This window comes from Notamacropus eugenii, chromosome 1 (genome assembly GCF_028372415.1).
Source record: "Notamacropus eugenii isolate mMacEug1 chromosome 1, mMacEug1.pri_v2, whole genome shotgun sequence".
Lineage (NCBI taxonomy): Eukaryota > Metazoa > Chordata > Mammalia > Diprotodontia > Macropodidae > Notamacropus > Notamacropus eugenii.
The window spans coordinates 484,580,512-484,593,747 of NC_092872.1; the positions used below are offsets into that span (position 1 = coordinate 484,580,512).

General features: G+C 47.5%; 1 protein-coding gene across 1 annotated transcript; it reads left to right on the forward strand.

Annotated features, from left to right (window-relative positions):
• Nucleotides 1-9,179, forward strand: BARHL1 (BarH like homeobox 1). Its single transcript, XM_072632787.1, has 3 exons — nucleotides 1-1,043; nucleotides 5,679-5,901; nucleotides 8,303-9,179. Exons 1-3 carry the CDS (start codon nucleotides 578-580, stop codon nucleotides 8,595-8,597), a joined length of 984 nt encoding a protein of 327 aa, XP_072488888.1. The 5' UTR covers nucleotides 1-577; the 3' UTR covers nucleotides 8,598-9,179.
• Nucleotides 9,180-13,236: the final 4,057 nt, after the last annotated feature.

Sequence of the window (13,236 nt, forward strand, 5' to 3'; positions counted from 1 at the left end):
AGCTCTGTTGCTGTCCAAGGTCCTGATGCCGTCAGGTGCGCTTCGCCTTACCGGCTGGAAGCCTGAGCGCCTGGGACATACTGCTGTCCGTGGTCCTGACTAGACGTTCTCTGTGAACTACTCATCAGGAAGAAGGCTTTGATTGCACTACTTTTTAATTGTTATAATTCTTTTCTTTCTTTCTTTTGCAAACCTTTATTTAATTTAGATTTTATTTACTCACTTTTCTCTTTGCCAAAGGGAAACCTAGGCCGGAAACTTTCTCTTCTGTCCCCCCAAATTTGACGCTTTCTCCCTCCCTATCCCTCGTTCTCCCTCCCCGACACTCCCACCACCCCCCCTCAGGCACCGCAGCTCTTCGAGATGCTGCAGAAGCGCTGAGCCCTTGTGGATCTAATGCGCAAAGGCGTTTGGCCCAGAGCTCCCCGGCACCCCCAAGGCTGAACTCGGTCCAAGGTACCCGCCAGCTCCCTGCCCGCCTGCCCCATGCCAGCCCTCAGCTAGGGGCAGGGGCGGTGGCTGCTGGGGTTGGTGGGTGGGTGGGGAGGTTCTGGGGAGGAAAGGAAGCGGCTTGGCTATGGAAGGCTCCAATGGATTTGGGATCGACTCCATCCTCTCGCACAGAGCAGGCAGCCCCGCCCTTCCCAAGGGGGACCCCCTGATCGGGGACTGCCGCTCACCCCTGGAGCTGAGCCCCCGATCGGAAGGCAGCAGCGGATGCTCATCTCCTGCTTCACCAAGAAGGGACTGTCTGGAGACAGGAGCACCACGACCGGGCGGAGGGTCTGGCCAGGGTTTAGATTCCCACCTGCAGCCTGGGCAGCTGTCAGCCCCGTCCCAATCCCGCTCGGTGACCTCCTCCTTCCTGATCAGAGACATACTTGCCGACTGCAAACCGTTGGCAGCCTGCGCACCCTACTCCAGCAACGGGCAGCCCGCAGCCCAGGAGCCCGGGGGCCGCCTCTCGGCCAAACCTGGAGAAGACTTTAGAGACAAACTGGACAAAGGCGGCAGCAACTCTTCTTCTGATTCGGAGTATAAAGGTAAGAAGACTGGAGGAGAGTAGGTTAAGATACTGGGGAGGAGGGAACTGGAGCCATAAAGGCTTGTAAATAACCATTCTCAAGTTGGGCACTCTCTCCAATCTCCCTAAAAGACAAGTCTAGACACTTGATCATATGGGTGGCATCTTTCTGGAGCCCACCGAGGAAATCTGAAGGAAGGGAAACGGGGAGTAAGGAGCGGAATCAGATCAAGCTCTTAGCGGGGCAGGAAGCAAACTTATAAAACTGGAGTACTGCTGAGACATTTGATCCACTGAGACAGCTATTTGGTCCCTTCCCAGGACTTAAAAAACAAAAACAAAAACAAATACTCCTCGATGAACAGTTCGGGGACCTAGGGGTTTAATTTAAATGTCCCCATTTGAAACTAGAAAGGAGTTTCTGTAGGCTGTGTCCACACCAGAATCTCCACTGAGGCCAGATAAGACCAGGGCTTCTCCATCTTTAGTCTGCATTTCCATCAAAAAATAGTTATTAAGTTTCTCTTCTTGCCCAGTCTCGGCCCATTAGGAGACAAAGGGAGTCAAGCAGAAATAGTAAGTCAAAGAAATGAGCGCTTTAGCAGAAGGGTGGGGTGGTTGGGGAAACCTTGATACTGGGGTAGGAGTCAGAGAGGGCCTGGAAGACGGGAAATCCTCAGAGGATGCACTAGCTTTTCTGACTGAATTTGATTGTATATGGACCTAAACATTGAATTCAGGGACCTGAGAGAAACAGGTGGCCCTTCGATTCTTGTCTAACTATCCCACCTGTCTTTCTTGCTCCCTCCTGAGTCAGTCTCCTAACTTTTGTTCTTGTCTTGGTTAATTTATTCCTCCTTTTCCCTTCATGGAGAGATGAGTGGGAAGGAAAAGTAGGGTAAGGGCAGCGAGAAAGGAAGAAAGGAAAGTTCTTTATGACTGATTTCTCCTCTTCACCCTCATTACCCTTAAATTACTAAATTTCTTTTTTGGAAACCTTGGAAAATGGCAAGAGGAGCTTCAGGAGTCTACTGCGAACAAGAACCTGTGTTCTCCTCCTGCCGGTTAACTCTGCTGAAAGTGTGGGCAGCAAGAAGCTCCTATTTCACTTCAGAATTAATTTCAGTATCCCTTTCTTCAAGATGGAATTTCCTTACAAAGTTCCTTTTATTTTCTCTGAAGTCCACATATGTCTTCCTATCCTAAATCTCTACAAGAGGCTTGCACATCTTTGGAGCTAGGGCTTTGAGAGAGGAGAAATTGTTTGTTAAAAGAATTAGGCTATCTGATCCAGAACCCTCTATCAAGTTAAACTCTTCAATCGACCCTGTCTTTTCCCAAAGAACAGCCACAAGGCAGTTCCTCCAGGTCTGGGATTTGTAGACAGGGGTTTGGAGGAGCAAAAAAGAAATTGAATTAGGCAAGAGCTACCAGGAAGGGAGTCTTAAGGAATGTAACTAGAGAAAAGCTTCCGCATTTGTCCTCTGCCCACCTCTACTTTTGTCAAAGAACTGTTTTCAGAGCGAGTTAGACTGGCCTTAGAGAAAGGGGCTGGCCTGATGCATATGGTTATGTCCAACTCCAGACTTCAGGATGAGGACAAACTCCTGTCCTCTCTGTATATGAGTGTGTATGGGAAGAGTTAAAACAGGAAGCATTATGTAGCTCATCCCATTCCTTTCTTTAGCATCCTTGCCTAATTTAGATGAGAACTGATTCTGAAAATTATAATAACCCTGTCATCATTACTCTCTTTAATAAGGGTAATGAAACTGTGTTCATACCAAAATAAATTATAAAATAGATATATGCACACCCAATTCCAAAAATTTATTAAGTACTTGTAAGTTCATCTCAGAAGGGAAGTGAAGACTCAAATGGAGAATACTGGGGACCGGAATACCAAAAGGAACAGGGAACAAACGGTGACCACAACTCGGCTGCAAGTGCAGTTACGGAGACAGACGAAGGGCAGATAGACAAAAACACAAATTATAAAATGCACACCGAGCCTATGAAGGGCACAAAAGTCATACTATTAAGAGCGGTTTCCTTTGTAGGCCAACCTGCAGGGGGAAAAAATCACGAGGTTTTCGAGGTTTCCCATATAAGTCCCCCTTGCTGTGTAACTACGGGCAATTTTGAAGGACAGGAAATAGATCTAGAGGGTATAGATATTTGTGTGAAGCTGCTGGAAAATTATACGTGATCTCGCTGTAGAGACAAGAACCGAGTTTCTCAAGTGGGGCGTCCTCTGCTCGCGGTCTCCGAACAATAGGCCGGCTCCAGGTCGGGCTAGGCTACTGCGCCTTGGTACGAATTACTTGAAAATGACATGGGAAAGGGAAGGCGACTAATGTAACAATATTTCCATCAGTTTTAGTTCCTTTTCGCCCCCAATTCCCCTGCTTCCCAAGTCTGGTCTCAAGTCGCCGAACAGGCCAGAAGTCTTCCGAAGTGCCTGCCACCTTAAACTTAAGCTGGCCTTTCCTCCTAATACTACACACATACCTGCCTAACCCCTGGGTGAGGACCTCACTGGAGAACTGAAGCAACCAGCCGTATGATTGGACAGTCAATCTGGATGGAGTGGAAATCACCCGCTTCCTCTGGAATATTACGTTTGGGTCTGAAAGTATCCGGAAAATTGCCTCATCTCTCCATTTCCCTTCGCTCAAGTAGATATAGCTTAAGTACTTGCCTTCGTTCTTCCTGATTTCTCTCACCAGCTTCCAGCCTCTCATACTCAGGAACTCAGCTAGCTTTTCCCAGCGTTTTCTTTCCTCAGTTCCGCGCTGAGCCCCGGCCCTCTCCCGGGCTGAAAGCCATTGCCTTTCCAGTTGAGGAGTTTTGCTCCCTAGCGGCTCAATTAACCGGATTATTGTTCCCTACAGAGAGAAATCAACTCGTATTCCACTCAAGCCCTGTCACCACTAAAGCAGCTCACAATGAAATTCAGCGTAAAGGATTGAACATAGGGATGTTGTTCCTCCACCTTCCCCGCCAATTTATGGAAAGGGGCCATTTTAGTTATTTAATCGCTTTAGGGGAGAAGGAGAGAGAGAATAACAGACAAACGGAAAAGAGAGAGAGGGAGAGAGAGAGAGAGAGAGAGAGAGAGAGAGAGAGAGAGAGAGAGAGAGAAACGGAGAGAAAATTCAGTTTTAGGGTGTAGAACATTCCTGTTGTAAAGCAATGAAATGTCTGATAGCTAGCACACTTGGATTAGAGAGAAAAGAGACAGGTGTTTGTGGGGCACTGTAAAATAGGTACCCCATAAACCATTTTTATGTTAATATACTTACTAATGCCATAAATATCACTCATTGTTTCTGGTATATTATATATACATACATAATACGTATGTTCTATGTTTCTATACAATATATTTTATTGTACATAACATTTAAATGTAAAGACATATTTATACATAAAATACGAATACCTATTTGAAACCAAAATATTCCTATACAAACACAATTATATACATATATTAAAATAATATAAATAATTACTTATTCATGTCAGACCTCAGTTTCCTCATCTGTAGAATGAGGGAGTCAGACTAGATGGCTTCCAAGGTCCTTTCCAGCTTTGCTATATTGCTTTATATGCACACTCCTAAAATGTGCATTTGTATGCACCAAACTAAAAATATATTGTAGATGATCATTAATTTACACTTTTATATGACAGGAGTTTATTTTTCCTACCTCAAACCTCAGAGTATATTCTATTTTTAATATATCATTTGCATATGGTGTAATATGTTATCTCTAAACAGAGACCTCTGTGTATATTGCTGTGGGGTACAGATTTCTGGGCAGGATATGGTCTTACAAAGAATTAGGATAAAAAATTGGTGCTTTAAGATTTAGACCCTGCTTTCTGATTCACTCTTTAATTTGGCATCACACAGCCCTTTATGTACATGATCCTATGATCTTATGATCCTTTTCCCCATGGGGGGTGGGGTGGGAAGGAGGGAGAACGTTGCACTTCTCTGACCCTCTGAGGCACTGCCGATCCAGAGCCTTGGTTGAAAAGAGAACACTGGCTCTTTGAGTTCACATGCACATCTGTTTTATTTCAGACTTCTTTCCCCTTTACTCTTCCCATTTTCCTTTGCTTAATTTACCCTCTACCCCCACCCCAGAGCCAGAGGAACAGGAGAACAGAATGGACCATGCTCTGGAGACACCCCGTTTCCACTCATACGCATACTTCCTAGGTCAATGGAAAGAAAGAAAAGATGTTGAGGTCGTTGAAAGCAGACAGTTATAAAGAACTTTTCCCCAAGGTTTCGTTCCCTTTCCATTACTAAAGCTTTAACTTTGTCTTGTTATATCTTTGTTATAGAAACTCCAACTCAGATAGCCTAGCTAGAAGAGTAAGGGGCCAACAACCCAGGGTGGGAGAGGATTTCTTATGGGAGGTGGGAGGTGGGGGGAGACAAGCATTTGAAGTAACATTTGCAAACAACTTGTGAAATTGTCCTAGGAAGCACAAAAGCAGCTGGACGGCGAAAGTTGGATTACTTATCCTGGACTAGTTTTTCACTCAAGCAGGCTGAAACTGTAAAGAGGCGGAAAGCTGAGTAACTAGTTGTCAGATCTTGTAGAACTGTCTTGACCCCCTTGATTATCTTTCCCAGTGAAAGAAGAAGGCGACCGAGAAATCTCCAGTTCCCGGGACAGTCCCCCTGTGCGCCTGAAGAAGCCGCGTAAAGCTCGCACTGCCTTTACGGACCATCAGTTGGCGCAACTGGAACGCAGCTTCGAGAGGCAGAAATACTTGAGCGTGCAGGATCGCATGGAGCTGGCCGCCTCGCTCAACCTCACTGACACGCAGGTTAAGACCTGGTACCAGAATCGCAGGTGAGCCGCCTGGGAGTCCCCTAAGGGGCGTCAGACAGAAAACCTCCGGGGTCTGGAATGGGACAGGTGCTCTGAAAGCCAAAACTGGCCTGCAACCCACCCCTCATCAAACCACTCTTTATCCCAGAGACAAAACTTACACAAGTTAGATATCCACACACAACATACAGACAAAGCCCACGAACACACTGACACAATTACAACAGCATCTGGCGCAAATCATGATTCTATGACTATTATCCCAAAAAACTAGGACCTAAATGAGAGCACTGAGGTATTATTATAGACTAGGCGTGCACAACACATAAACTCTGACCTAACACATTTGCACAGTTGCAGGTACATCACAAAGAGAGGTAAAATACACACACACACACTCATACACACAGTACAAAGTAGTCGACTAAATCTATCCGTGTGCCCTTCCGCCAGCCGCATCCCTTACCCTCCCCACTCTTCTCCTCCCCCTAGATCTGGTCCCCAGGCTCTTTAGATGGCCTTGCACTCAGCAGCCAGCTCTGCTGTGCCAAGGCACCTGCACCTCTCCCTACGTCACTGGGGAACTGGAGTTTGCCAGTGTTGGGAGGGTCTGTAGGTTGACCTCTGTGACCCTTGCTCTCGATACTGGAGTGAAAATTAGTGAGCTGGCTATCCCGCGTCGTGTACTGGGGATACAGGGCAGGACTGAAGTACACCAGGATTAGAGACGAGAGAAAAGCAGAGGTCAGAGCAGGAATCAAGGCTGAACGCAACACAGAGAGTAAAGTAGAGGTGTGACCTGTTCAAAATTGACCTTCTACAAGGATCTAGGAAGAGAAGGAACTAAAACTCCAGTCTGATTTCTAAGGCTTGGGCTCAAATCCTAGCTTTCCGCTGTGGACAACATACCCACTGGTCTAGGTCAGTTTCCCTAGAGAAGAGAACAGCACTATCCTTAGACACCTACCAACCACACTGTGAGGATTAATTTGCAAAGAAACACTTTGAGCTTCTGTGGAAAAGGTGCAAAACCAAATCGGTACTCTTTTTGGAAGGTGTTACAGATGACTTAAAGAGTCGAAGATGTTCCCAGTGTTAGCCTCAGTCTCATCCGAAAAGCGCTTCCCCTAAATAAGACGAATAACACATAGAGCTATTAATAATAAATACCGATTACTGCTCCGGGCATCAATAATTAAGGGCGGTTACAGTAATTACACAATTATGATGATGATGCATAATTCAGGGAGGGAAATTGGGTTGGTGCTCCTTGAGCCCCAGACCACGAGGGCCCAAGAAGAGATCTCGGCATGATGCTGTGGCTCCGTCTGAGGACCCCAGGATTCAGCGCTGTGTCACAGAGGGCACCTCCAACTCATGGCCTCCAAAATCCCATTAGTTGCCTGACCAAGCTCAAGGCTCAAGAAGTCCCTGACCTTGTTAGGAGGCTTGGGGCTAGCAGATTTCTGTTCCCCACCTCCTTCTACTTCCGCTTCCCCAGGGAGCAGATGGACAAGTAGGCATTGAGTTCTTCTGGTCAACTCAGGGTTTCTAACTCTTTAGCTAGTGAGATATTACCCAATCCCGCAAACCCCAAATCTGCTCCAAACCTCATTCATACTCTCCTGGATTATCGGTCCTGTTTGAAGGTAAATATACTGGGTCCCCGGCTCCCGTCCCATTCTCCCAGTCTGCCTCGCCCTGGTCAAAGAGGAGGTAGGCTGGGATCCCGACTCCAAAACCCTGGTTTGGGGAGGCTTGGACCTTAGTCAATAGAGCGTCCGCGTCCGCGTCCCTTATCCCTCATGGTCCCCTCTCCAGAGTAATCGTGGGATGGAACTTTGCTGGAGCAGGAGGCTCCTGGGAGTTAGCTTTGCTTTTCTGCTCATTTGGGTCCTATATGATTATTTGCATCATCACCATCGCCATCATTATTACCATCATTCTTGTAAATATGCCTGCTCTGCTGTTTGGGAGCAAATCCATCACATCAAAAGGCTATAATAATCGGGTTACTTCTATCTTCTGCTTGACGCCCCCTCCTCCTCCCCGAACCTCCCGTTCTCCCTTAGTCTCTCTGTTCAGGCAACTGAGACTGGAGTATTCCATGACCAGCCTCGGAAATTCCCCTTCCTTTCTTGATCTTTCCCTGTCCTCTGTTTTCTCCGCTCCTCACCTCCCCTTTCGTTGTTTCTTTCCCCGTTTTTTCCACGCCCTTGCTCAACTCCTCCTCTGCTCTCCCAGACCAGCTCCTCTCCCAATGAGAGGTCAATTGAGCTCATTGGGCCTATATCCCGACCCATCTCCATTGCCAGTTCCGAATTTGGACGGAGTTAGCTGGGGCTAATTGAGCCGGATCCAGGAGTCGGCGTCTAAGGCGCCCACTTCCCTTATCCGACGCTGTATCTGTTTCTATCCCCAGAACCAAATGGAAGCGTCAGACGGCTGTGGGTTTGGAGCTATTGGCAGAAGCAGGCAATTACTCAGCGCTCCAGCGGATGTTCCCGTCGCCTTATTTCTACCCGCAGAGCCTGGTTTCCAATCTGGACCCGGGCGCAGCCCTCTACTTGTACCGGGGCCCCAGCGCTCCTCCGCCCGCACTTCAGAGACCTCTGGTGCCCCGCATCCTTATCCACGGACTCCAGGGAGCCAGCGAGCCGCCCCCTCCCCTGCCCCCACTTGCGGGCGTTCTCCCGCGAGCAGCACAGCCCCGGTGAGCCTCAGTCCCCAGCCTTAGCCACCCCGGGCGCTAGTTCTCCCTCTCCGAGCGTGCTGCGCAGTCCCCATCCTCACCCCAGTTCATTGATCCTGAGAGTGAGGAGGCAAGGGAGGGCAGAATCCGCTGCGCGCCCGGAGGGGAGACATCCTTTACCCAGAGCCTCTTTTGGAGGAGTGGGTGTTGAAAATCCTCCCCCTCAAGAGCGTAAACTCTCCCAATTCCCTCTTAGCTCCAGAACATCTCCCCACAAAGGTCAGTTCTCCAAGAGATGGCCAGTGGCTGATTTCCACTTCCCCAACTCTATCAGCCGCCCTGCTTCACTTCACTCAAACCAGCCGAGGATGGGGTCAGTTTGCCCTAGCCGGGTTATATCTGGCTCTGTGCATACATTTTCTCCTACCACTCTTCACTCTACCCCCGCCCAACTTTTTCTTTAATCTCCGGGGAATTTGACCCGTAAGGCGCCTCCTCTCCCTGCCTTTCTCCTATCTGGGTGGGTGGGTGGATGGATGAGGGAACCACGAGCTGCTCGCTCTGTCTTATTTTCTTGGTTCCTGGCCTCCTGCTGTATATTTGCCCCTTCCTTATCTCACCCTGTGGAGTGGGGAGGTCAGGGAGGAAAACGGGGACTGCTGCTTGTACAGGGACGCCCCCCCTCCCCTTCCTCTTCCTCTGCCCCAGCGGGAGCCCCGGCCAGGCCCAGAAGAGAGGCTGACCGCGCCGGGCCGAGCTGTACATACCGCGTGTAAAGTGTATATGAAGTTATTTATTCGTGACCCATGAGCCCGTGACCGTGTCCGTGAATTTGTGAGTCTGTAGCCTGCGCCCTCCCCGCTCCCGGGCGTGGCAGGAAGGGGCCAAGGAGACTTGCCCAACCTCTAGCCCGGGCCCCTGGGTCAGCCAGGTCCCTTGGGCTCGCGCTTTCTCTTTTTTAAATGTGGAAATAAACTTCTTACAAATTCACAAGCCTGCTCATGTGCATGCTGCCTCTTCGCCTAGTAGCGGGCCTCACCAGCGCTTTGCTCTCACGCTCTTTACATGTTGACATCTCCGTTCTCCCAGCCGCAAACTGAGGTCATTTTACTCCCACCTTTTTCCTCTCAACTTTCGATTTCCCCTCCCCATCAACAAAATATTTCCTCCCTTCTCCCATCTTAGTTCGATTCCCATTTATCTACTTTTCTTGGCCCTTTCCCTTCTGTTTCTCTTCCTTTTCCATCCTCCGCCTTGTCTCTTCGAAGCCCTTTTATTCCCTTTCGATCCATTCACCTGGTTCCTTCCCTCTACAACCCTTCCCTCGCCAGTCCAAGATTGCTTTCCTTTCCCACATCCCTAGGTAGAAGGTAGAGTTCCAGTGGGCCGTGGTTGGGAGGGGAGGTAAAGAGGGCGGAGGGGTTGGGGAGGCAGGGACGTGTATAGAAGGGGGTCACTGTCCGGGCGCTCGCTTTGCAGCGGACTGGGCTGATATTCGCCCTCCCCAAGTGAGCTCATCTGTCCAGGACCACGCGCCGGCAGCTGGTGACCGGGACCCGACGGGTGCGGTGAACGACAGATGGGCGCCGAGGCAGAGCCCACTCTCCCCCGTACCTCCCCCCGCCCCGCACCCGTTGCCCACTATCAATCCCTCCCTGTCCGGGTCACTCCCATCCTGGTCCTGGACTGTCAGTCCCGGTGTGGAGCCGCTCGGGGGCAGGGGGCGAAAGAAGCTGAACTATTCTAGTCCCGGCTCAGTCTTGCACCTTCCAGCTGCCCCAGGGAATTCAGAGACAAATCTCCAACTCGGTTCCCATAAACCAGAGGCACTTTAGCAATGCTTCACCGACCCGCTTCCCTTCACACTTCCCATTTACCCTTGGGGTCAGGTTTAGGATAAGAGAGAAGGTGGCAGTTCTTTCTTGCCCTCCCCACTAGCTTCTGCCTCACCCCAACGCCAGGATCCCAAGGGGGCTGGATTTAAACCCTGAGCCAGACTCCAGGCTGTGCCCACATTCAGGGGAAAATCATTCTCATCTCAGGGGAGGTAGCAGGTGCTCTTAGTGGACCGACCCCCCCACCCCCACCCCCGCCCCCCTTCTCCCCATCCACTGTCCAGCATTCAACCTGCAGCCGCCCTGACCCTCAAAATGCTAAGGGTGGGGGAGGCACCAGACTCTAAGAAAGGAGAAACATTCAGGGCTGGGAATCGCCTTTCAGTGGAACAATAACCAGAGACCCTTCCAGTTTTGTTGACAGGAAAGATCTGGGAGATGAAAAACTGCTTTGGAGGGGAGTGAGGGGTGGGGGAAAACTGTAGTATACAGACCCTCATTAAAACCAGAGCCAGCTCCTGGTCTGCAACTGTTTCCTACCCCCACTCTATCCAACACACACACACACCTCTTTTTTCCCTGGGATAGTGAGGGTATTATTATAATTTTGCAAAATGCACAGCAGCTAATTAAGTCAAGACAGCCCCTTTGCATTCGGCTTCTTTTGCATGTGAATGGGGGTTGGTAAATCCCCGGCTCTGGATGTGGTGGGGGTGATGGGGGGATTGTCCCCAACTCAGGGTTAATGAAGTGGGAAAGGAGTCTCTCATAGCCTCCTGCAAACAAAACCCCCCCATGCAACAAACCCTGTCCAAATCCTACATGGATTGACTTAAACCCAGGGGATAAGTGCTTTAAATTAATCTCATTGAATAAGAATGAGACCAAACAAAACTCTTTAAAATCATATTAAAAATCTATCAAAGGACAACTTGCACTGGTGTGCTTTTCATTTTGTGAAAGTGAAGGAGATAGACTAGAGCAACCATCTTTACATTTACACAGCAGCAGTGTAAATCACAGACATATTCTCAACTATTTAATTGTCCTTGTACCTTAGAGGCGATTTCATATCTTACATTAATGAAGAACAAGGCTTCCCGACAAGTTTATAATTACAATATTTAAAATTGTCCTGCCAGTTCCCATCTGCAATAACTTTGCAATCTTTATGGTAGAGCAGGGTTTTTTTTTCTTTTACTTTCATCTATTTAAAAGGCTCACTGTGGTTTCTATGTTCTGGACCCTGGTGCTGGGTGCTTTCAGACAGAGAGGAGGAGGCTGAGAGAATCTCTGGAGGAGGTCCTGAAAAAGGATAGCTCCTGAAAAGGCCCACCTTTTCTCCAGTCCTCTCCTTACAAAACATGGGACACTCACAGAGACACATTCACCTCGTGATCCCTTGCACAGGGAAGGATGTGAAATTTAAAATAAGTGAACCTCTGCTAGAAACAATCTGTGCTAGAAAAGCTCTTGTGGACGTTTTTGGGAAAAGTCAAATGGACTTTTAAACTTCCTCCAAACTGTCACTAGTCAAGCTAACTTCAAAAGGCCAAGCCCTAACATCCTCCCCCACATTCCAACAGCAAGAGCAGAAAAGGTGTTAGGATCCTAAAATACCTTTTGTCGGAGGGAGGAAAACTGACTTCCAAGAAAGAATATGATGTAATATCTCCAAAACAACTGGAAATCAAATAATCTCTTTGGTGGGGGGAGGGGAAGTCTCATTTTTCCATCTCTGAGAAATAAACATTGGGACCTTAGTGATTTTCACCGATTATATGTATAAGAACTAAAATGCAGAAATCTAGGACATTAGCCATTTTCCATTCGCCTGACTAAATGGCTCTCCTTCACCCTTCCACCAGCTCCCTAAAAAAATTCAAAGGAACCCACTGGGCTTTGTAGAAATTTCTTTTGCTGAAGTTTAGTCTGAACTTGGTTCTATAGGAATGGAAGTCGCTGTTTGCATTACATCAGCACTGACTTAATTAGATCACACACAGGCACCTATTTTGCCAAAGGTTCTTTGCCCTGCATTGCATGAGAAATGAGGGTCCCTTCTGAAGATTTGCAACCATTAGGGGTTGCAAATACGAATGTTTGGGAAACAGGAAAGGAATTCTATACAATCCACTAGGGAAAAGAACTGTAGGTTGTAACAGTTCCTTAAATGCCCAACTTCTGTGAGTCTTTAAATATGAGAAACAGGAACACAGTAGAGAATGAGAGAAACAAGTTTGGGAAATGAGAAAATAGATGATTAAAAATGCACACAAAATTAGAATATGTACAGTGGAATTAGGCAAAGGCTTTGCCTAATTGAGGCCTGAAATGTATAATCTTTCATGAGCTATAAGAGAAAGATTTATTTTTAAGGTTATTCCAACTCTGATAATATTAACCTTAAATCTGCTAAATCCTTGTTTCTTTATTAACTGGGGGGCAGGATAGTGATTCTGCTCAGAAATATACCCAGGCATCAACTTAATGTGAGATGAAAAGTTTAGGCCATTATCAGCAAAGTAAGTTGGGGTTTGTAGCTTGAAGATATGCATGTATGTGTGTGTGTATATATATATATATATATATATATATATATGCATATACAAATACATATATACATATATATATACAAATACATATATATACACATATCATTATGATATACACATATATCCTTTGCATAGTTACAGTATTTTTTTACTCCAGGAATGTGGAATATCCTTATGATTATTCATCCTCTAATAGAATGAATACTTGAAAAAATATGTAGGTTTTTGCCTTTGATCACCCCCAATCGCTGGCATTAATCCTATTTCCCACACA

Excerpts from the sequence above, each read along its gene's own strand:
- BARHL1 (XM_072632787.1), top strand. The coding sequence starts at position 578 with ATGGAAGGCTCCAATGGATTTGGGATCGACTCCATCCTCTCGCACAGA. Across the intron at positions 1,044-5,678 it reads TTCTGATTCGGAGTATAAAG|TGAAAGAAGAAGGCGACCGA; the intron begins GTAAGAAGACTG and ends TATCTTTCCCAG. Across the intron at positions 5,902-8,302 it reads ACCTGGTACCAGAATCGCAG|AACCAAATGGAAGCGTCAGA; the intron begins GTGAGCCGCCTG and ends TTCTATCCCCAG.